General features: G+C 37.2%; 1 protein-coding gene across 2 annotated transcripts in view; it reads left to right on the top strand.

The window, feature by feature from the left end:
• The window catches only part of TBC1D8B (TBC1 domain family member 8B), a 63,601-nt gene that overhangs the window by 39,611 nt on the left and 2,628 nt on the right, over positions 1-21,362 (top strand). For both annotated transcript variants that reach the window (XM_045470884.1, XM_045470885.1), the window contains 9 exons: positions 825-1,110; positions 2,083-2,212; positions 3,211-3,309; positions 6,630-6,698; positions 6,873-7,113; positions 8,049-8,114; positions 15,728-15,811; positions 16,911-16,967; positions 18,799-18,896. In XM_045470884.1, coding sequence (XP_045326840.1) covers positions 825-1,110; positions 2,083-2,212; positions 3,211-3,309; positions 6,630-6,698; positions 6,873-7,113; positions 8,049-8,114; positions 15,728-15,811; positions 16,911-16,967; positions 18,799-18,896 — 1,130 coding nt within the window. The remainder of the gene's footprint in view (positions 1-824; positions 1,111-2,082; positions 2,213-3,210; positions 3,310-6,629; positions 6,699-6,872; positions 7,114-8,048; positions 8,115-15,727; positions 15,812-16,910; positions 16,968-18,798; positions 18,897-21,362) is intronic.

A 21,362-nucleotide genomic window follows, 5' to 3' on the forward strand; every position in this document is an offset into this window, starting at 1 on the left:
GAGCATGAACGGGGGAGGGGCAGAGAGAGAGGGAGACACAGAATCGGAAACAGGCTCCAGGCTCTGAGCCATCAGCCCAGAGCCTGACGCGGGGCTCGAACTCACGGACCATGAGATCATGACCTGGCTGAAGTCGGACGCTTAACCGACTGCGCCACCCAGGCGCCCCAAGAGCTACTGGAACATTTTTAATAATTACTTAATGAGAGAGAGATTTTAACCAGCTTGAAATCTCTACATTTATATGAATTGTATTGATATTTTCAAGGTTTAAAAGAAGGGTCAAGTTCTTAGTTTGTTAATTGTATAATATTTTCTTCAGTCATCAAATATTTACAGATTTTGATACTCTACCTTAAAGCTGTAGGTGGTTTCTACTTTGTACACTCATACGCCTTCGGTATCATGGCTGGGTTATTGATTGCATTTCATTCTTTCATTATAGTTATTTGTGTATTTATCTAAAGTTCTTTCATTATAGTTATTTGTGTATTGATCTGAAGTTCTACTAGATATTAAGCTCTTTGAAGATGAGGCTATTTCATTAATTGGAGTATCTCTTATGGTGCCTATTACAGGTTTCTGCAAAAGATTGAATAAATTACTGTTCAAATGAATTTGAACTGAGTTTCTCAAGTGCTTCTTGATTCATGACACTTTACTAGCAGATAAAGAGATGTGTGAAATATAGGAAAGGCACTGAAGAAGTTCATAATTGAAGGAATAGAAATGAGATATATTGGCATACTAGTAAGTGGGGAAGGTATCAGAAACAAATCCTTTTGAAGGGGATTCATTTTTAAACTTCTTTTTATGCTCACCAGGTGCCTTGGTGGATCAGGCAGTCTTTGAAGAACTTATCAGGGATCACTTTCCCCAACTTACAGAACGTATGACCGATATGACATTCTTTTCCTCAGTTTCTCTCTCATGGTTCCTCACACTTTTTATTAGTGTGCTGCCTATTGAAAGTGCAGTGAATGTGGTGGACTGTTTCTTCTATGATGGAATAAAGGCCATTTTACAACTGGGATTGGCAATACTTGACTATAATTTAGACAAACTGATCACATGTAAAGATGATGCTGAAGCTGTGACAACTTTAAACAGGTACTGTCAGAACCGTAATGTTTAAATCTGGAGAGCCCCTTGGAGATGATCTTGTTCAGTCCCTTTGTTTTGCAGATGAGGAAATAGCCCTAGAAGCTTTAAACAATTTGCCCAGTGTCACAAAGCTAGTTGTATGAAAAATCTAGGACTAATGTCCACTTCTCTGTTTCAAAATAAGATATAGTAAGAGCAGATCCCTCTGAAGTAAGTCACTTGGTAACATACACATTTATACTAATATTGTTGATTCAGTACGCTGGGACTTTCATAGTCCCAGTTTGAGCTATAAAGTATTGTTGTGTAAAAGTAGTTTGAAGGGGGAAGAATAGTTGATAATGTTAAAAACCAGTGGGAGAGATCATTCTGGTTTTCAGGTAATTTCAGTCAGGTATACTGAGCTTTATTTTCCCAGTACTTTTTCTGTGAATGTTATTTTATATTGGAGCACTTTGTGTGTGTGTGTGTGTGTGTGTGTGTGTGTGTGTGTGTGTGTGTGCGCGCGCGCGCGTGCTCACGCGCACGTGCACATGTACACTATGTACGTATATGTTAAATGAATGGGTCACTATTGTAAGGGTGCATCAAATACCATTTTGTACAGAATAAAATATAAACACTCTGGCATTCAGAACACTCTACGTTAGGGCCTCAATGTATCTTTTTTATTTCTCCTTACGTGCCTCTACATACCCTGTATTCCATCCTTACTAGGCTATGTGGTATTTGCTGAGTACTCTCTGAGCCTATTTGCTTTCCTCATGCTCTCCTCTCTGCCTCTGAAATAATTTCTTCACCATCCCATTCCCCTCTCCCTTGTCTTCCTAATTACTAACCATCTTCAGATTCCACTTCTTCATAAGACCACCCTTTGTCCTATCAGTTGACATTGACCTCTAACTAGGGAGAAATTAGCTATCATTTTCTCTGCATTTTACTTCCACTAATTTTTGTATTACTGTCACTTTTGGATAGGTTCTTTGACAGTGTCACTAATAAGGATAGCCCATTGCCTTCAAGTGTTCAGCAGGGTTCAAATGTGAGTGATGAGAAAAGCAGTCTTATTAAAGTGGATATTACAGATTTGATTAGAGAGTCAAATGAGGTAAGTTTTTTTTATACCACAAATATAATTACATAGTATAGTTTAAATGATCAGTACTATAGTTATATCTCTAGTGGTATATCAAGAATAAGATAATAATACAACTAAAGATATAATTTAAAATCCAATTTCATTTGTTTATTTTATTGAGGTATAATTGACATACAATATTATATTAATTTCCTGTGTACAATACACTGATTCAACATTTGTATTGTATACATCATGAACTGATCACTACAGTAAGTGTAGTTATCATCTGTCACCATACAAAGTTAATACAATATTATTGACTATATTCCCTATGCTGTACTTTATATCTCCATGGACTTACTTTATAACTGGAGCTTTGTACCTCTTGATCCCCCCATACCCATTTTTTTCCCCCTCCAACTCCCCTCTTCTCTGGCAACTACTGCTCTGTTCTCTGCATCTATGAGTTTGGGTTTTGTTTATTTTTAAAATTCTACTTATAAGTGAAATCATGTAGTATTTGTTTTTCTCTGACTTATTTCACTTAGCATAATACCCTCAGGGTCCATCCATGTGTTGCAGATGGCAAGATTTCATTCTTTTTATGGCTGAGTAGTGCTCCATTGTATAAAAATGAGTTCTATCAACTCTTCCTAGGTCATATGGACTCACCTGCTTCAGTTTGCTATCTTTAAATGAAATGATTCTCACTTGCTTTCACAGATAATGACCACTTATAAATATCTATCACCATATAAAAAAAGGTGAAAATTCTTCTTAGAGACTAAGAATTTTTCCAATGTTCTTATACATAGTCTAGACACATAGTAGATTGAATTCTCTCCAGTAAATCTATAGAACAACTGAAACGTGGGAGGTGAAAATTTGCATAACCACTGAACAAGTTAGGAAAATAGCTAGAAATAGAACCAAGGCCTCTGAGAATTGAGTCTGATGAAATTCAGGTGTAAGAAAAGCAGATATTTATTATGAATGAGTATCTGCTGAAATCATTTTTTTTGCAGAAATATGGTAATATTCGCTATGAAGATATACACAGCTTGCGCTGTCGAAATAGGTTGTATGTCATACAGACCCTAGAGGAAACAACAAAGCAGAATGTGGTGAGTATCTGCCCTATGGGGGGAAAGCCAATTGGATTAACATTTTTTTCCAACTTCCTTTAAAAAATTAACATTCCATGTGAAGAAAATGAATATAACTAAACTTTTGAGCTAGATTCTTGCCACAGCTTAGCTTACTGTAAATTTGAGAGGAAGTAAGTTATTTTCTTCTAATGGAATTATGTTGATTTCTCCAAAGTGTTTTGTTATTTGACCTTTAATATTGAATGCTGTGATATAGGCATTTAAGCATAACATATTTTTGACGTGCTTCATCATTGCGAACAGCTGACCTACATAGTCAGTAGTCATTGCTGTTAATATATTTTATTATCCTTAGAAACCTAAGATAAGGTAAAAAAAGCTATAAAACTGTGTTTCTAAGTACTCTCCTTTTTAATATTTGGATGTCTACATAAGAAGCTGTTAATATTGGTTGTCTCTGGTTAATGGGATTAATAGATTGCTGGTTGGAAGAGGGAGAGTTTTACTTTGCTGTATATATCCTTCTGTACTGATTGAGCTTTTATCATAAGCATGTATTGTTTTTGTAAACTTACTTGCTTAATGGCCACATCCTCAGAGATACCAATCTGGGAAGATGAACATTTCTGAAGATTCTGGGTTTAGCTCTCAATTAAATAATTCAGTGATATTACTGTGACATAGCATAGAGCCCCCTTGTTTTGGGTTTTATATATTAACTTAAAAAATAAGTAATACATTTTCACTATTAATAACTTAAACATAACAGAAATGTAAAAACATAAAAGTTCCTTCCCTTCCCCTATGTTCATCTGTTTTGTTTCTTAAATTCCACATATGAGTGAAATCATATATCTTACTCTGACTGACTTATTTCACTTAGCATACTACCCTCTAATTCCATCCACATTGTTGCAAATAGCAAGATTTCATTCTTTTTAATTGCTGAGTAGTATTCCATTATATATATATATGATATATATATATATAATATATATATATATATACATACATACATACACACACACACACCACATCTTATACCATATCTTCTTTATCCATTCATCAGTCGATGGATATTTGGGCTCTTGTTGCCTTTTGTTGATAGGGTGATGGGTATTAAGGAGGGCCCTTGTTGGGATGGGCACTGAGTGTTATATGTAAGCAATGAATCACTGGATTCTACTCCTGAAACCAATACTACACTGTATGTTAACTAACTTGAATTTAAATAAGTAATTTTTTTTAAAAAAAGTAAAAGTTCCTTACCCCAGGAGTAACCAGTATTAAAATTGTTTGGTATATATCCTTCCAGATCTTTTTAGTATGTATCTATAGACATAAATGTGTGTGTTTTGGGGGGGAGGTTGATACAGTATTTTAAATGAGATCATACCAGTTACTTTTTTCTGCAACTTAATTTTTTCACTGAAAAACATATCATAGTTATTGCATATCAGTACATATAGGTCTACCTCACTTTTCTTAACATACTGAATAGTATACCATAGTATGGACATGCTATATAGTTGACCCTGAACAATGCAGAGGTTAAGGGCCCCGATTCACTGTGCACTTGAAAATCCACATGTAACTTTTGACTTCCCAAAACTTAAGTACAGTTGACCCTTGAACAACATAGGTTCATACCGTGCAGGTCCACTTACACATGGATTTTTATATATATAAATACAGTATAGTACCGTAAATGTATTTTCTGTTCTTTATGGTTTTCTTAATATTTTCTTTTCTCTAGTTTACTTTGTTGTGAGAACACATTATATAATATATATAACATACAAAATGTGTGTTAATCCACTGTTTATGTTGTTGGTAGGGCTTCCGGTCAACAGTAGGCTATTGGTAGTTAAATTTGTGGGGAGTCAAAAGTTACATGTCAATTTTCGAGTACACAAGGGGTCAGCGCTCCTAACCCCCATGTTATTCAAGGGTCAACTGTACTCCTGTTGACCTGGAGCCTTACTGATTCAGACCTTTTTTTAAAAATCCGTATTGAGTGTTAATTTTGACCAAAAGATTTTTCCATATGTTGAGTTTATATATTTTTCTGTTTTGTTAATGTAGTCAGTTATATTAAGGAATTCCTAATATCCTTCTGTTGGGTTTTTGAAATGAATTCTGTTTGGTCATGTTGTATTATTATTTTAATATTCTGCTTTGATAATTTTGCTAAATAGTTTAGCTGTGTTCTTTACATCTTTGTTAAAGTGACATTGGGTTACAGTTTTCTTTCTGTGTGTGTGCTAACTTTAGTTTTCTAATGAGAGTTGTGCTCACATCATAGAATGAATTTTGGAATAAATTATATTTTACTATGCTCTGGAATAGTTTAGATCACACAGGAATTAACAATTACCTGAAAGTTTGAGGAATTGAGCCTATGAAACTATTTGGATCTGCTGCCTTTTGGTAGATGACAGATTTTTATTACCTTTTCAGTTCTGTCTCTTCAGAATTTGCTCTTTCTGGGTTAATTTTGGTAATTTTTGCCCTAGAGAATTATTCATTTCATCTAGACTTTCAGATATATTGATATAAAGCTTAAAGAATTCATTCAATAGATATTTAATGCTACCTCTGTGCTGAACACTTTTAATGACCTATGTTTATACCTATGTTTATATTATAATTTTACTTCTCAATGATGTTTGTTTTCTTTTATCACACTTGCCAGATTTGTCTATTTTACTTTTTTTAAATTAACCAGCTTTTTGTTTTATTTATTGAGCGTAGTGAGTTGTTTTTCATTTCCACTATTTTATTAATTCTATATTTTATCTTTACTCTTTTAAATTTCTTAAATACCCAAATCGTTGTACCATTGGTGCTTGTTCTTCATGGAGTAGGATAAAATTACATATTTTCTAAGCTTATTATTTCTTGGATTATAGGTTTTTTTGGCACAGATAGGGAATGCACACCTCTCCCAGTGTCTTTGAAGTGCTTAATGACAACCCCATTTGATGACTTTGACACATTGTTATGTGTCAAGAGAGGAATATATGGAATGAGACTTAGAATACTGTTACTTATATTTATAGACATTAAATGGATGTCCTTTGGCAGTGATGTCTGGGAATGAAGGGATGAAGATCAAAGTACATATCAGAGTTGAACCAAAGTACATATCAGAGTATAATTGAACTATAGCCTATGTACAACCTTTTTAAAGGGCAAAATTTGTACATTTGTCTTTGTTATTCTTTTAAAAAGTTAGAAGAAAATTATTCTTGCAGAGGGAGATTTTTCTAAATGGATTCAATAATTTTAGTACTGAAGTGTTAAATTATAAATTGCTTTTAATCTTTTTAAAGTTGCGTGTTGTATCACAAGATGTGAAATTGAGCCTTCATGAGTTGGATGAACTTTATGTCATCTTTAAGGTACTGTTGTTCTTCTTCAAGTGAAAAGTAGTACTTTTTAAGCAAAATTTTACCACAACCACTTTTAAATATTTTATCTTTAATTATTTTAGTAGACATGCTTAAAAGAAAATAATTTTATAAAATTGCTTTTTATGATTTAATGACTCTCCTCTTTTTATTTGTTTTTAATAGAAAGAGCTGTTTTTTTCTTATTATTGGTGTTTGGGTTGTCCAGTATTGAAGTACCATGACCCCAGTCTGCCATATTTGGAACAGTATCAGATTGACTGCCAGCAGTTCAGAGTGTTATATCACTTGTTGAGTCCCTGGGCTCATTCTGCAAACAAAGACTCACTAGCCTTATGGACATTCAGATTGTTGGATGAAAACTCTGACTGCCTTATAAACTTCAAAGAATTCTCCTCTGCAATTGGTAGGATGATGTCCAATAATTTTCTTTTTTTTTTAAGTTTTATTTATTTTGGAGAGTGCATGAGCAGGGGAGGGTCAGAGAGAGGGAGACAGAGGATCTGAAGCAGGCTCTGCACTGACAGCAGCGAGCCCAAAGCCAGGGTTGAATTCATGAACTGTGAGATGGTAACCTGAGCGGAAGTTGGACGCTCAACCAACTGAGCCACCCAGGCGCACAATAATTTTCTTTTTTAAAGCAAAAAATAAAGGTACCCCTAGAAATACTTAGTACTGCCTTTTAGTGCCAATTTAGTCAGATTTTATCAGCCTGAGTTACATTATCTCCAACTTGAGCAATAAGTGGACCTTTTGCTAAATATAAGTATATTGGTCTCCTTTTGACCCAGTCTTCTCATAAAAGCAAGCTGTTAGATATAGTTGTTTTAAAGGTTAACACAAGGGAAGAAAATATCCATATCTTGCCCCATTCAGGCACATGGAGGCTTCAGGAGGAGTTTCCACCTCAGTAAAAATCCAATCACATAACCTAGAAAGGTGGTAGAGAAATATCCAACAAACATGCTGTGCCTGTAGATAGTTCACCAGTTACATTGCTTTTCCAGACACCCCAGCATACTTTCTTATCAGGGATTGCCCGTTAAAGAGGAATTCTCTTCCTCAAATGAGGCATAAGGCCTCATTAAAAAGAAAAAAGAAGATTTAGGTTGGGGGAAGGGAAATCAGCATGAGAGCATTTTTTCTCTGATAAAGTGTATTTTACTTATATGCTTAAAAGAGAGAATCTGGCTGACTGGGTGGTTGTTTAATTGTTAGTTTAAGTGACAAAGTTTCTGAGTCCTAATTACTGGCTAATACCTGTATCTTAATCTTTGTTGCTGGAATTGATTGAATGTTCTTTGAAAACATGATTATTTGTAATTGAATTTTATTAAACAGATACAATGTACAATGGAAGTTTCACTGATAAGCTTAAGCTGCTTTTTAAGCTGCATATTCCTCCAGGTAAGAGTTTAACAGTCTTTAATGATATACAGGAGTTGATTCCATTTTTTTTTTTTTTTGAGAGCGAGACAGAGTGCAAACAGGGGAGTAGCAGAGGGTGAGAATCTTAAGCAGGCTCCATGCAAAGCATGGAGCCTGACATGGGGCCTAATGTCACAACTGTGAGATCATGACGTGAGCCAAAATCAAGAGTCGGGTGCTTAACTGACTGAGCCACCCAGGTGCTCCAATTGATTCCATTTTAACAAATATAATGGTAGATACTCAATTTTAATAAATAATGTAATTTTCAATATGATCTAAGGTCATTGCTTCATTGTGGCCCATGGATCATATATCTAGTACTTTTTCTGATAGGTAGTTACAGTGAAATCTGTAGAAGAGATTCTGTGTAACAGAAGGGTCCACCAGCTTCCTCTCAGTTAGTGGTCAACTTAATGATAGTTTATGTGTAAGAACTACCTATCATTTGAATATTGGTATAATACTGACATGTGATGTTTTTATTGGGGAGTAGAATTTAACTTTAGACAAATTGCCAAACTTGTGGGATACTACAAATTATTCAGAAAAAATGAGACTAGGCAGCAAGGATGTTAAACATTTGGAAAAGGAAGCAAAATAAAAGCTGCCATTTATTGAACACTTGCTCTGTTGACGCATTTACTTTACATGTGTTCTTTTACTTAATTCTCACAATGTCCCTGAGAAGTACTATCTTTCCAAGAATAGGGAAACTAAGGCTCAGAAAGATTAAATTATTGGCCAAAGATCACATAACTAATAAATTGCATAGCTGGGATTCAAACTGAGGTCTGACTCCAAAGCTTAGGTTTCTTTCTATTCTGCCATACTCCCCTAATGTTACCATACCATTCCAGTTTATTCAGTGTTTTCCACTGACCTTAAGAGTCTGGCTTTCCCAAACCTGATCCATATTTTGGGAAAACAGTCTTAAGTTTTAAGCTAAAGGAACATTGCAAAGGTACCATTTATTTTATTTTATTTTTTTATTTTATTTTATTTTATTTTTTTATTATATGAAATTTATTGTCAAAATGGTTTCCATACAACACCCAGTGCTCATCCCAAAAGGTGCCCTCCTCAATACCCATCACCTACCCTCTCCTCCCTCCCACCCCCCATCAACCCTCAGTTTGTTCTCAGTTTTTAACAGTCTCTTATGCTTTGGCTCTCTCCCACTCTAACCTCTTTTTTTTTTTATTTTTTCCTCCCCCTCCCCCATGGGTTCCTGTTAAGTTTCTCAGGATCCACATAAGAGTGAAACCATATGGTATCTGTCTTTCTCTGTATGGCTTATTTCACTTAGCATCACACTCTCCAGTTCCATCCACGTTGCTACAAAAGGCCATATTTCATTTTTTCTCATTGCCACGTAGTATTCCATTGTGTATATAAACCACAATTTCTTTATCCATTCATCAATTGATGGACATTTAGGCTCTTTCCATAATTTGGCTATTGTTGAGAGTGCTGCTATAAACATTGGGGTACAAGTGCCCCTATGCATCAGTACTCCTGTATCCCTTGGGTAAATTCCTAGCAGTGCTATTGCTGGGTCATAGGGTAGGTCTATTTTTAATTTTCTGAGGAACCTCCACACTGCTTTCCAGAGCGGCTGCACCAATTTGCATTCCCACCAACAGTGCAAGAGGGTTCCCGTTTCTCCACATCCTCTCCACCATCTATAGTCTCCTGATTTGTTCATTTTGGCCACTCTGACTGGCGTGAGGTGATACCTGAGTGTGGTTTTGATTTGTATTTCCCTGATAAGGAGCGACGCTGAACATCTTTTCATGTACCTGTTGGCCATCCGGATGTCTTCTTTAGAGAAGTGTCTATTCATGTTTTCTGCCCATTTCTTCGCTGGGCTATTTGTTTTTCGGGTGTGGAGTTTGGTGAGCTCTTTATAGATTTTGGATACTAGCCCTTTGTCCGATATGTCATTTGCAAATATCTTTTCCCATTCCGTTGGTTGCCTTTTAGTTTTGTTGGTTGTTTCCTTTGCTGTGCAGAAGCTTTTTATCTTCATAAGGTCCCAGTAATTCACTTTTGCTTTTAATTCCCTTGCCTTTGGGGATGTGTCGAGTAAGAGATTGCTACGGCTGAGGTCAGAGAGGTCTTTTCCTGCTTTCTCCTCTAAGGTTTTGATGGTTTCCTGCCTCACATTCAGGTCCTTTATCCATTTTGAGTTTATTTTTGTGAATGGTGTGAGAAAGTGGTCTAGTTTCAACCTTCTGCATGTTGCTGTCCAGTTCTCCCAGCACCATTTGTTAAAGAGGCTGTCTTTTTTCCATTGGATGTTCTTTCCTGCTTTGTCAAAGATGAGTTGGCCATACGTTTGTGGGTCTAGTTCTGGGGTTTCTATTCTATTCCATTGGTCTATGTGTCTGTTTTTGTGCCAATACCATGCTGTCTTGATGATGACAGCTTTGTAGTAGAGGCTAAAGTCTGGGATTGTGATGCCTCCTGCTTTGGTCTTCTTCTTCAAAATTCCTTTGGCTATTCGGGGCCTTTTGTGGTTCCATATGAATTTTAGGATTGCTTGTTGTAGTTTCAAGAAGAATGCTGGTGCAATTTTGATTGGGATTGCATTGAATGTGTAGATAGCTTTGGGTAGTATTGACATTTTGACAATATTTATTTTTCCAATCCATGAGCAGGGAATGTCTTTCCATTTCTTTAAATCTTCTTCAATTACCTTCATAAGCTTTCTATAGTTTTCAGCATACAGATCCTTTACATCTTTGGTTAGATTTATTCCTAGGTATTTTATGCTTCTTGGTGCAATTGTGAATGGGATCAGTTTCTTTATTTGTCTTTCTGTTGCTTCATTGTTAGTGTATAAGAATGCAACTGATTTCTGTACATTGATTTTGTATCCTGCAACTTTGCTGAATTCATGTATCAATTCTAGCAGACTTTTGGTGGTGTCTATCGGATTTTCCATGTATAATATCATGTCATCTGCAAAAAGCGAAAGCTTGACTTCATTTTTGCCAATTTTGATGCCTTGGATTTCCTTTTGTTGTCTGATTGCTGATGCTAGAACTTCCAGCACTATGTTAAACAACAGCGGTGAGAGTGGGCATCCCTGTCGTGTCCCTGATCTCAGGGAAAAAGCTCTCAGTTTTTCCCCGTTGAGGATGATGTTAGCTGTGGGCTTTTCATAAATGGCTTTTATGATCTTTAAGTATGTTCCTTCTATCCCGACTTTCTCAAGGGTTTTTATTAAAAAAGGGTGCTGGATTTTGTCAAAGGACTTTTCTGCATTGATTGACAGGATCATATGGTTCTTCTCTTTTTTTTTGTTAATGTGATGGATCACGTTGATTGATTTGCGAATGTTGAACCAGCCCTGCATCCCAGGAATGAATCCCACTTGATCATGGTGAATAATTCTTTTTATATGCCGTTGAATTCGATTTGCTAGTATCTTATTGAGAATTTTTGCATCCATATTCATCAGGGATATTGGCCGGTAGTTCTCTTTTTTTACTGGGTCTCTGTCTGGTTTAGGAATCAAAGGAATACTGGCTTCATAGAATGAGTCTGGAAGTTTTCCTTCCCTTTCTATTTCTTGGAATAGCTTGAGAAGGATAGGTATTATCTCTGCTTTAAACGTCTGGTAGAACTCCCCTGGGAAGCCATCTGGTCCTGGACTCTTATTTGTTGGGAGATTTTTGATAACCGATTCAATTTCTTCGCTGGTTATGGGTCTGTTCAAGCTTTCTATTTCCTCCTGATTGAGTTTTGGAAGAGTGTGGGTGTTCAGGAATTTGTCCATTTCTTCCAGGTTGTCCAATTTGTTGGCATATAATTTTTCATAGTATTCTCTGATAATTGTTTGTATCTCTGAGGGATTGGTTGTAATAATTCCATTTTCGTTCATGATTTTATCTATTTGGGTCATCTCCCTTTTCTTTTTGAGAAGCCTGGCTAGAGGTTTGTCAATTTTGTTTATTTTTTCAAAAAACCAACTCTTGGTTTCGTTGATCTGCTCTACAATTTTTTTAGACTCTATATTGTTTATTTCTGCTCTGATCTTTATTATTTCTCATCTTCTGCTGGGTTTGGGGTGTCTTTGCTGTTCTGCTTCTATTTCCTTTAGGTGTGCTGTTAGGTTTTGTATTTGGGATTTTTCTTGTTTCTTGAGATAGGCCTGGATTGCAATGTATTTTCCTCTCAGGACTGCCTTCGCTGCGTCCCAAAGCGTTTGGATTGTTGTATTTTCATTTTCGTTTGTTTCCATATATTTTTTAATTTCTTCTCTAATTGCCTGGTTGACCCACTCATTCGTTAGTAGGGTGTTCTTTAACCTCCATGCTTTTGGAGGTTTTCCAGACTTTTTCCTGTGGTTGATTTCAAGCTTCATAGCATTGTGGTCTGAAAGTATGCATGGTATAATTTCAATTCTGGTAAACTTATGAAGGGCTGCTTTGTGACGCAGTATATGATCTATCTTGGAGAATGTTCCATGTGCACTCGAGAAGAATGTATATTCTGTTGCTTTGGGATGCAGAGTTCTAAATATATCTGTCAAGTCCATCTGATCCAATGTCTCATTCAGGGCCCTTGTTTCTTTATTGACCGTGTGTCTAGATGATCTGTCCATTTCTGTAAGTGGGGTGTTAAAGTCCCCTGCAATTACCACATTCTTATCAATAAGGTTGCTTATGTTTATGAGTAGTTGTTTTATATGTTTGGGGGCTCCGGTATTCGGCGCATAGACATTTATAATTGTTAGCTCTTCCTGATGAATAGACCCTGTAACTATTATATAATGTCCTTCTTCATCTCTTGTTACAGCCTTTAATTTAAAGTCTAGTTTGTCTGATATAAGTATGGCTACTCCAGCTTTCTTTTGGCTTCCAGTAGCATGATAAATAGTTCTCCCTCCCCTCACTCTCAATCTAAAGGTGTCCTCAGATCTAAAATGAGTCTCTTGTAGACAGCAAAGAGATGGGTCTTGTTTTTTTATCCATTCTGATACCCTATGTCTTTTGGTTGGCGCATTTAATCCATTTACATTCAGTGTTATTATAGAACGATACGGGTTTAGAGTCATTGTGATGTCTGTATGTTTTATGCTTGTAGTGTTGTCTCTGGTACTTTGTCTCACAGGGTCCCCCTTAGGATCTCTTGTAGGGCTGGTTTAGTGGTGACAAATTCCTTCAGTTTTTGTTTGTTTGGGAAGACCTTTATCTCTCCTTCTATTCTAAATGACAGACTTGCTGGATAAAGGATTCTCAGCTGCATATTTTTTCTGTCTAGCACACTGAAAATCTCGTGCCAATTCTTTCTGGCCTGCCAAGTTTCAAAAGAGAGATCAGTCACGAGTCTTATAGGTCTCCCTTTATATGTGAGGGCACGTTTACCCCTTGCTGCTTTCAGAATTTTCTCTTTATCCTTGTATTTTGCCAGTTTCACTATGATATGTCGTGCAGAAGATCGATTCAAGTTACGTCTGAAGGGAGTTCTCTGTGCCTCTTGGATTTCAATGCCTTTTTCCTTCCCCAGTTCAGGGAAGTTCTCAGCTATTATTTCTTCAAGTACCCCTTCAGCACCTTTCCCTCTCTCTTCCTCCTCTGGGATACCAATTATGCGTATATTATTTATTTTTAGCGTATCACTTAGTTCTCTAATTTTCCCCTCATACTCCTGGATTTTTTTATCTCTCTTTTTCCAGCTTCCTCTTTTTCCATAACTTTATCTTCTAGTTCACCTATTCTCTCCTCTGCCTCTTCAATCTGAGCCGTGGTGGTTTCCATTTTGTTTTGCATTTCATTTAAAGCGTTTTTCAGCTCCTCGTGACTGTTCCTTAGTCCCTTGATCTCTGTAGCAAGAGATTCTCTGCTGTCCTCTATACTGTTTTCAAGCCCAGTGATTAATTTTATGACTATTATTCTAAATTCACTTTCTGTTATATTATTTAAATCCTTTTTGATCAGCTCATGAGCTGTTGTTATTTCCTGGAGATTCTTCTGAGGGGAATTCTCCCGCTTCGTCATTTTGGATAGTCCCTGGTGTGGTGAGGACCTGCAGGGCACTTCCCCTGTGCTGTGGTGTATAACTGGAGTTGGTGGGCGGAGTCGCAGTCAGACCTGATGTCTGCCCCCGGCCCACCGCTGGGGCCACAGTCAGACTGGTGTGTGCCTTCTCTTCCCCTCTCCTAGGGGCGGGATTCACTGTGGGGTGGCGTGGCCCGTCTGGGCTACTTGCACACTGCCAGGCTTGTGGTGCTGGGGATCTGGCGTATTAGCTGGGGTGGGTATGCAAGGTGCATGGGGGCAGGAGGGGCAGGCTTAGCTCGCTTCTCCTTAGGTGATCCACTTCAGGAGGGGCCCTGTGGCAGCGGGAGGGAGTCAGATCCGCTGCCGGAGGTTTGGCTCCTCCGCAGAAGCACAGAGTTGGGTGTTTGCGGGGAGTGAGGAAGTTCCCTGGGAGGAACTGGTTCTCTTTGGGATTTTGGCTGGGGGATGGGCGGTCGAGATGGCGCTGGCGAGCGCCTTTGTTCCCCACCAAACTGAGCTCTGTCGTCCGGGGGCTCAGCAGCTCTCCCTCCCTTTGTCCTCCAGCCTTCCCGCTTTCCGAGCAGAGCTGTTAACTTATGACCTCCCAGACGCTAAGTCGCGCTTGCTGTGGGAACACAGTCCGTCAGGCCCCTCCGCTTTTGCCCGCCAGACTCCGGGGCTCTGCTTGGCCGGCGAGTCGCCCCTCCGCCCCGGCTCCCTCCCGCCAGTCCGTGGAGCGCGCACTGCCTCGCCGCCCTTCCTACCCTCTTCCGTGGGCCTCTCGTCTGCGCTTGGCTCCGGCGACTCCGTTCTGCTAATCCTCTGGCGGTTTTCTGGGTTATTTAGGCAGGTGTAGGTGGAATCTAAGTGATCAGCAGGACACACGGTGAGCCCAGCATCCTCCTACGCCGCCATCTTCCCTCCTCCTCCCCATTTAGTTTAGAAAGGATAATTTACACAAGCAAACAGCACCTCATAACTTGTCTTAAGCTAAACCTGGGATTTCTTTGAGAGACTTCCCAGGATAGCCAGGAACCATTCTTTACCAGACCAAAAATCTAAAAGCCACCTCTTACCCTTTTCACACTCCTATCACAATCAGAGCATTAAACACCAAAGAAAAACCACCTAATAACTTAATTATTAAGAACTTTACATTGTCAAGTCAAATTATTATTAGAGTGTCTAATATTGCCATGGAATGAATATACTTTCAGTAGAAAGATCAAAAATAGAGAAACCACTGTGTAGGTTACAGCACTCAACTTCATGTTTGCCTTATTACCAAAGATGTTTTTAAATGAGGTCACATTTTCAGAGATTTTAAAATGCCATATTTTCTTATTTCAACTTGTATTGGCTCTCAGAAAACTATTAAAAAGTAAGAGAACGAATAGAACTAAAAGTGATAAGAACTTCTTATTATTTGCTATAGAGTAGTATTACTTCCACATTTCTTCACGTCTGTCTTATTGAGACCTTTTGTTTAACTCTCTGCCCCCAGATTTACTTGACCCCATTATAGGACCTACTGCTGTCCCTTATTGTTAGTAAATTGATTGGGTTATCTGTTTTCAGCTTATACTGAAGTGAAATCTAAGGACCCTTCAAAAGGAGATGAACTTTCAAAAGAAGACTTACTTTATTTCAGTCAGCTTCATGGTAAATATCTGTTAAAAATGTATCTGTTTTGACGATTAGTCACTCATAGAGATCTTCCTGGCTTAAGTATTTTTTACCCAGCTACTATTAGTAAAATATGAGTTAATGGTACTTTATATTTCCTTTGTGCAACCATAACACTTAGCACAGTGCTAAATGCATGGTAAATACCCCCATAATATTTGACTGATTAAAGTGTGTTTTCGGTTTTCATTTAGGGAATGTTTATTCTACTGGAGGATTAGAAAATGCATTTTGTTTCTACTTATGTAGCAGAATTGTTCTACTTAACATCGCAGAGAATTGTTCTACTTAACATCGCAGAAATTTCTAAAATGTATCAGATCATTTTCATGCCTTGTTAAAATACAGTGGAGACAATAGCATCTTTGATGATTGAAGGTCATAGCTATTATTCAAACAGTGAATACTTATTATAAATCACTGTAGGTGTAGGAGACAGGGATGAATCTGTCTCCAAGACATAATTTGGAAGTGTTATGCACTTATTTTTGTGTCCTTTGCTTCTTTTTCATAAACATGAATGTGTTACAGAGGGATAAGTCCTGATTAATGTAGGTTTATAGTTACTATATGTTAAGTGTTTGAACACTAAGTTTGAAGAGACCTTACAAATCATCTAGTCAAATCCCTTAATTATATATAGATAGGGGCACTGAGGGCCAGAGAGAAGTGACTTGTGCAAGATTTCACAATGAGTTACTGTTACAGTCAGGACTGTAGCTCAGTCTTCTGACTTCCAGCATGCTTTTTTCCCTAATAATAAAAGTAATACAGTTTAGTTTGAAGTAGGTCACAGGGAAGAAAATACCGCCCCCCCCAGAAGTAAATAATATTTGTTAAACTTGGTATACTTTTAGATTTTTTTTTTTTCGTATAGATTCTCCCCAGTGTTCTTTCAACTATAAAAGCTTTTGAATACTTTGTGTTCTGATGATAGGAGGTCATGGCAGCTAAAATTGGTTTCCTGAATTGAAGAAAATAACATGTGCCTTTTTATATAAAATACTCTTTTACTTTCAAAAGGTATTTACTTATTAAATATTTTTAAAAATTCAATTGTTTTCCTTTCCTCTAGTTTCCCAGCCTATAAATGTGAAGGAAGCAGAATCACTAAAAAAGAGCCCTGAAAAAGGTACTATGATTAGGAATATCATTTAGTTTAAGTTACTGTTTATGTGAATAGTTAGTGGCAAAGGCACAAAGTGGATTCCCTTTAAAGGCTATTGATTTGTCCTGAGAGCTTTTTTGCTGTTTTGATGTCAGTTTAACAATTTAGTCTTTGTTGTCTTGATACTTAAGTCTCAGAATTTATAGTAAATAACCCATATTCATTTAATTTTACTATTTTGAAAATATTTAGGTTTTTTTTATTTTTTTTTTATTTTTTTTTCAACGTTTTTTTTTTTATTTATTTTTGGGACAGAGAGAGACAGAGCATGAACGGGGAAGGGGCAGAGAGAGAGGGAGACACAGAATCGGAAACAGGCTCCAGGCTCTGAGCCATCAGCCCAGAGCCTGACGCGGGGCTCGAACTCACGGACCGCGAGATTGTGACCTGGCTGAAGTCGGATGCTTAACCGACTGCGCCACCCAGGCGCCCCAGTTTTTTTTTTTAATTTTTTTAACGTTTATTTATTTTTAAGACAGAGACAAAGCATGAACAGGGGAGGGGAGAGAGGGAGACACAGAATCTGAAACAGGCTCCAGGCTCTGAGCTGTCAGCACAGAGCCCGACTCAGGGCTCGAACTCTTGGATCGTGAGATCATGATCTGAGCTGAAGTTGGACGCTTAACCGACCGAGCCACCCAGGCGCCCCGAAAATATTTAGTTTTAATTACAAGAGTAATAGATAATTCTTCTAAAAGAAATTTAAACAGAAGTCTTTATATTCCCACTGAACTCTACCCTGAAGTAAATGTGAAAACATTTTGTTCTGTATCCTTTCCAGACTTGTTTCTATGTATACACAAAGACATATAGACCTCTCTCTTTTATTAAAAAAAGAAACATTCCATAAATACTGTTCTACAATTTGCTTTTTCTATTTTGTGATATATCATGGATATCTTTTCATGTTAGTACATTTGGATCTGTCTTATTCTTTTTTAATGGGTATAGAGTATTCCATTGTTTGATTTGATCATGCCATAATTCAATAACTAGCCCAATATTGATGGACATTTAGGTTGTTTCCAATTATTTGTATTGCAAACTGTGTTGCAACAGACATTTTATACTTACATTATAGGATACTTTTATACATATTTCTTTAGGATAGATAAATTCATAGAAGTATGAGAATACTATGTCTAATATGCACATTTAACATTTTGATCAAGGCTGTCAAATGCATTAAAAAAAATCCATCATTCTTTTTATGTTTTTGAGTAACATTTAGTTAAAAAATAATGAATTGCCAAAGATCTATTTAAATTATGACACCTTCCCTAAGGTTCTGTATATCTACCTAGTTTTCCAATGAATCTTAAGTTATTAATAGTGACATTAATTATTGTGATTAAACTCTTCAAAGGAATGGATAAGTAGTGTTTTGAATTTTTTTAAGAAAAGCCACCATATAACACTTCAGAATCTGCATATTAAGAACATCATATAGAAGCTATTTTAAACTAAATAGTATGCATCAGAACATCTACATGAAATTTACATTGTCAAGCCAGGGTATACTGATTAATCTAAAATGCATCCTTCTTTGTCTCTCTTCACATCTTCCCTCGTCCCCAGCCTTCCCAAAGTAAAAGTTTTAGTTTAATAGAAATGGAATACGTATTCTGAAAGCCAGTGGATGAAATAAAAGGTAAATTCAGATAATTTCCTGGGTTATTAAAAGGTGGAATCTTATATCTCAATGAAATATCTTCCAATCATAGTTATTCCTTCTGAGATTTGGGGAAATACAGTGGGCTGTTCATTATGAAATGGTTTTATTCCACTCTTTCAGGCAAAGGAAAAGTTGATATTCAAGCATACCTAAGTCAATGGCAAGATGAGCTTTCTAAAAAAGAAGAAAGCATTAAGGATTTACCAAGAATGAATCAGGTATAGTATTTTCAAAGAAAAAAAATGCTAGGTTCTTGTTTGTTTTTTTATGAATGTGGGTGCATCCAACTTTAAAAATTGCTAACATGCTATTACAAAAATAGTTAAATAATTTCTGTATCATCTCTAAGTTTCAGATGAGCACAGAAGAGTAGGAGCAAAGTTTTAAATGATTTTCTACTTTATTTTTTTAATGTTTATGTTTTTATTTTGAGAGAGAGAGAAGACACATGCAAGTGGGAGAGGGGCAGAGAGAGAATCCCAAGTAGGCTCTGTGCTGACAGCTGACAGCGCAGAGCCTTACATGGGGCTCACCTCACAAACAGTGAGATCATGACCTGAGCCTAAATCAGGAGTCAGATGCTTAACTGACTGAGCCACCCAGGCACCCCAAAATGATTTTCTGCGTTAAGCATTTAAATGTATTTAGTTTCAGGATAGTTCTTCTGCTATGACAACATTTGTGACTTTAGAAAAGATGTATGTGTAAACACATATTTCAGTGTTTCCTATTTCCAGCTTTATTAGAAGCATTCATTTATTCAGTAAACATTTTTGTAGTGCCTACTAGATGACACCCAATGCTAGGTACTAGGGATAAGAAGTTAATAAAATAGGTCACACACTGGTGTCTTATCATCTTATATTTGTGCTCAAACAATACTACTACTACTTGACACAATTCTAAATCCATGTCTATCTTAAATACTGGTCATTCAGTTTATGTTCTTATGTTTTTTAAATTACAATCTGTTGGTTTATATACTGAAGATCCCCAGAATTTTACCAAAATAAGAACTGACAAATAACAGTATTCCTCATGGACTAGGTAATTTGGTAGCTGAATAAGTTTTTTTAATGAATCAGTATGGTATTTATTCTAAAATTTTTTATAAATAGTACTACAAACTAAGGAAGAAAAATAAAACTTAAAAGTTTGGTACTGTTTATTTTTATTAAGTATATCCTTTGTATTTGCTTTTTTATTTACAGATAGATTTTTCTAGTAGGATGGAACTCTTGTGTTAGAATCAGTTTTTCTTTTTAATTCTCAAATATCTATTAGCAACGTCTATGGATTATCTAGGGGCAACTAGCAAACAAACCAGTTTATTTCTCTACTTGGGTCCCACCTCAGCCTTTAAAGAGAAACATGTCTGGGGCACCTGGGTGGCTCAGTCAGTTAAGCACCTGACTTCGGCTCAGGTCATGATCTCACGGTTCATGGGTTCAAGCCCCATGTTGGACTTTGGGCTGACAGCTCAGAGCCTGGAGCCTGCTTTGAATTTTCCCTTTCTCTCTGTCCCTCCCCCACTTGCACTCTGTCTCTTTTCTCTCTCTCTCTCTCTCTCTCTCTCTCTCTCAAAAAATAAACATTAAAAAAGAATAATAATAATACATAAAGAGAAACATGTCTAAATGGGCTCTGTAGTACTACCTTGTACTACTACATAGTTCCCAAAACATTCTTCCATAATTTGTTGTCCTACTTGAGCTGCCCACTCTAGCCCTTTGGAGAGATCAAGGAAAACTCATCCTTAAGCCTTTTGTTAAGATTGGTTAATGAGGGGTGCCTGGGTGGCTCAGTCAGACATCCCACTCTTGATTTCGGCAGCTCACGTCATGATCTCAGGGTTGTGAGATTGAGCCCTGTGTATAGCTTTGTGCACACTGAGCATGAAGCCTGCTTGGGATTCTTTCTTTTCCTCTGTCCCTCCCCCACTTGTGCTCATGCTGTTGCGTGCACTCTCTCTCTCCCTCAAAATAAATAAATAAACTTAAAAAAAAGATTGGTTGGGGCACCTGGGTGGCTCAGTCAGTTAAGCGTTCCACTCTTGGTTTCAGCTCAAGTCATGGTCTCACAGTTCATGGGTTCAAACCCTTCCTTGGGCTCTGTGATGGCAACACGGAGCCTGCTTGGGATTCTCCCTCTCTACCCTCTCTGCTCGCTGTCTCACTCAAAAATAAATAACATTAAATTTTTTTTTTATGTTTTAATTTTTTTTTTTGAGAGAGACAGAGCGTGAGCAGGGAAGGGGCAGAGAGAGAGAGGGAGACACAGAATTTGAAGCAGGCTCCAGGCTCCAAGCTGTCAGCACAGAGCCCGAAGTGGGGCTCGAACTCACTGATGGTGAGATCGTGACCTGAGCCAAAGTCGGACACCCAACCGACTGAGCCACCCAGGCGCCCCAAAATAAATAACATTTTTTAAAAAGATTGGTCAATGAATGAACGATTCGCATGTGGGGAAATAGGAGAATTTGCCTATTTAAGAACCACCTAACATTGAGGGAATACTGGTAGGTAAGTTGCCCAGGAATTATTATATATATAATATACATATACAACGTACTGCTACTAGGCAACAAATGAGAAAACTTAAATGGAATTTTCTTGCACGGTTCATACCCATCTTTCTAGAACCAAGATTTTTTTGGAGATTAATCATTAGTTTTTGTAACTTCT

Source organism: Leopardus geoffroyi, chromosome X (genome assembly GCF_018350155.1).
Source record: "Leopardus geoffroyi isolate Oge1 chromosome X, O.geoffroyi_Oge1_pat1.0, whole genome shotgun sequence".
Classification (NCBI taxonomy): Eukaryota; Metazoa; Chordata; class Mammalia; order Carnivora; family Felidae; genus Leopardus; species Leopardus geoffroyi.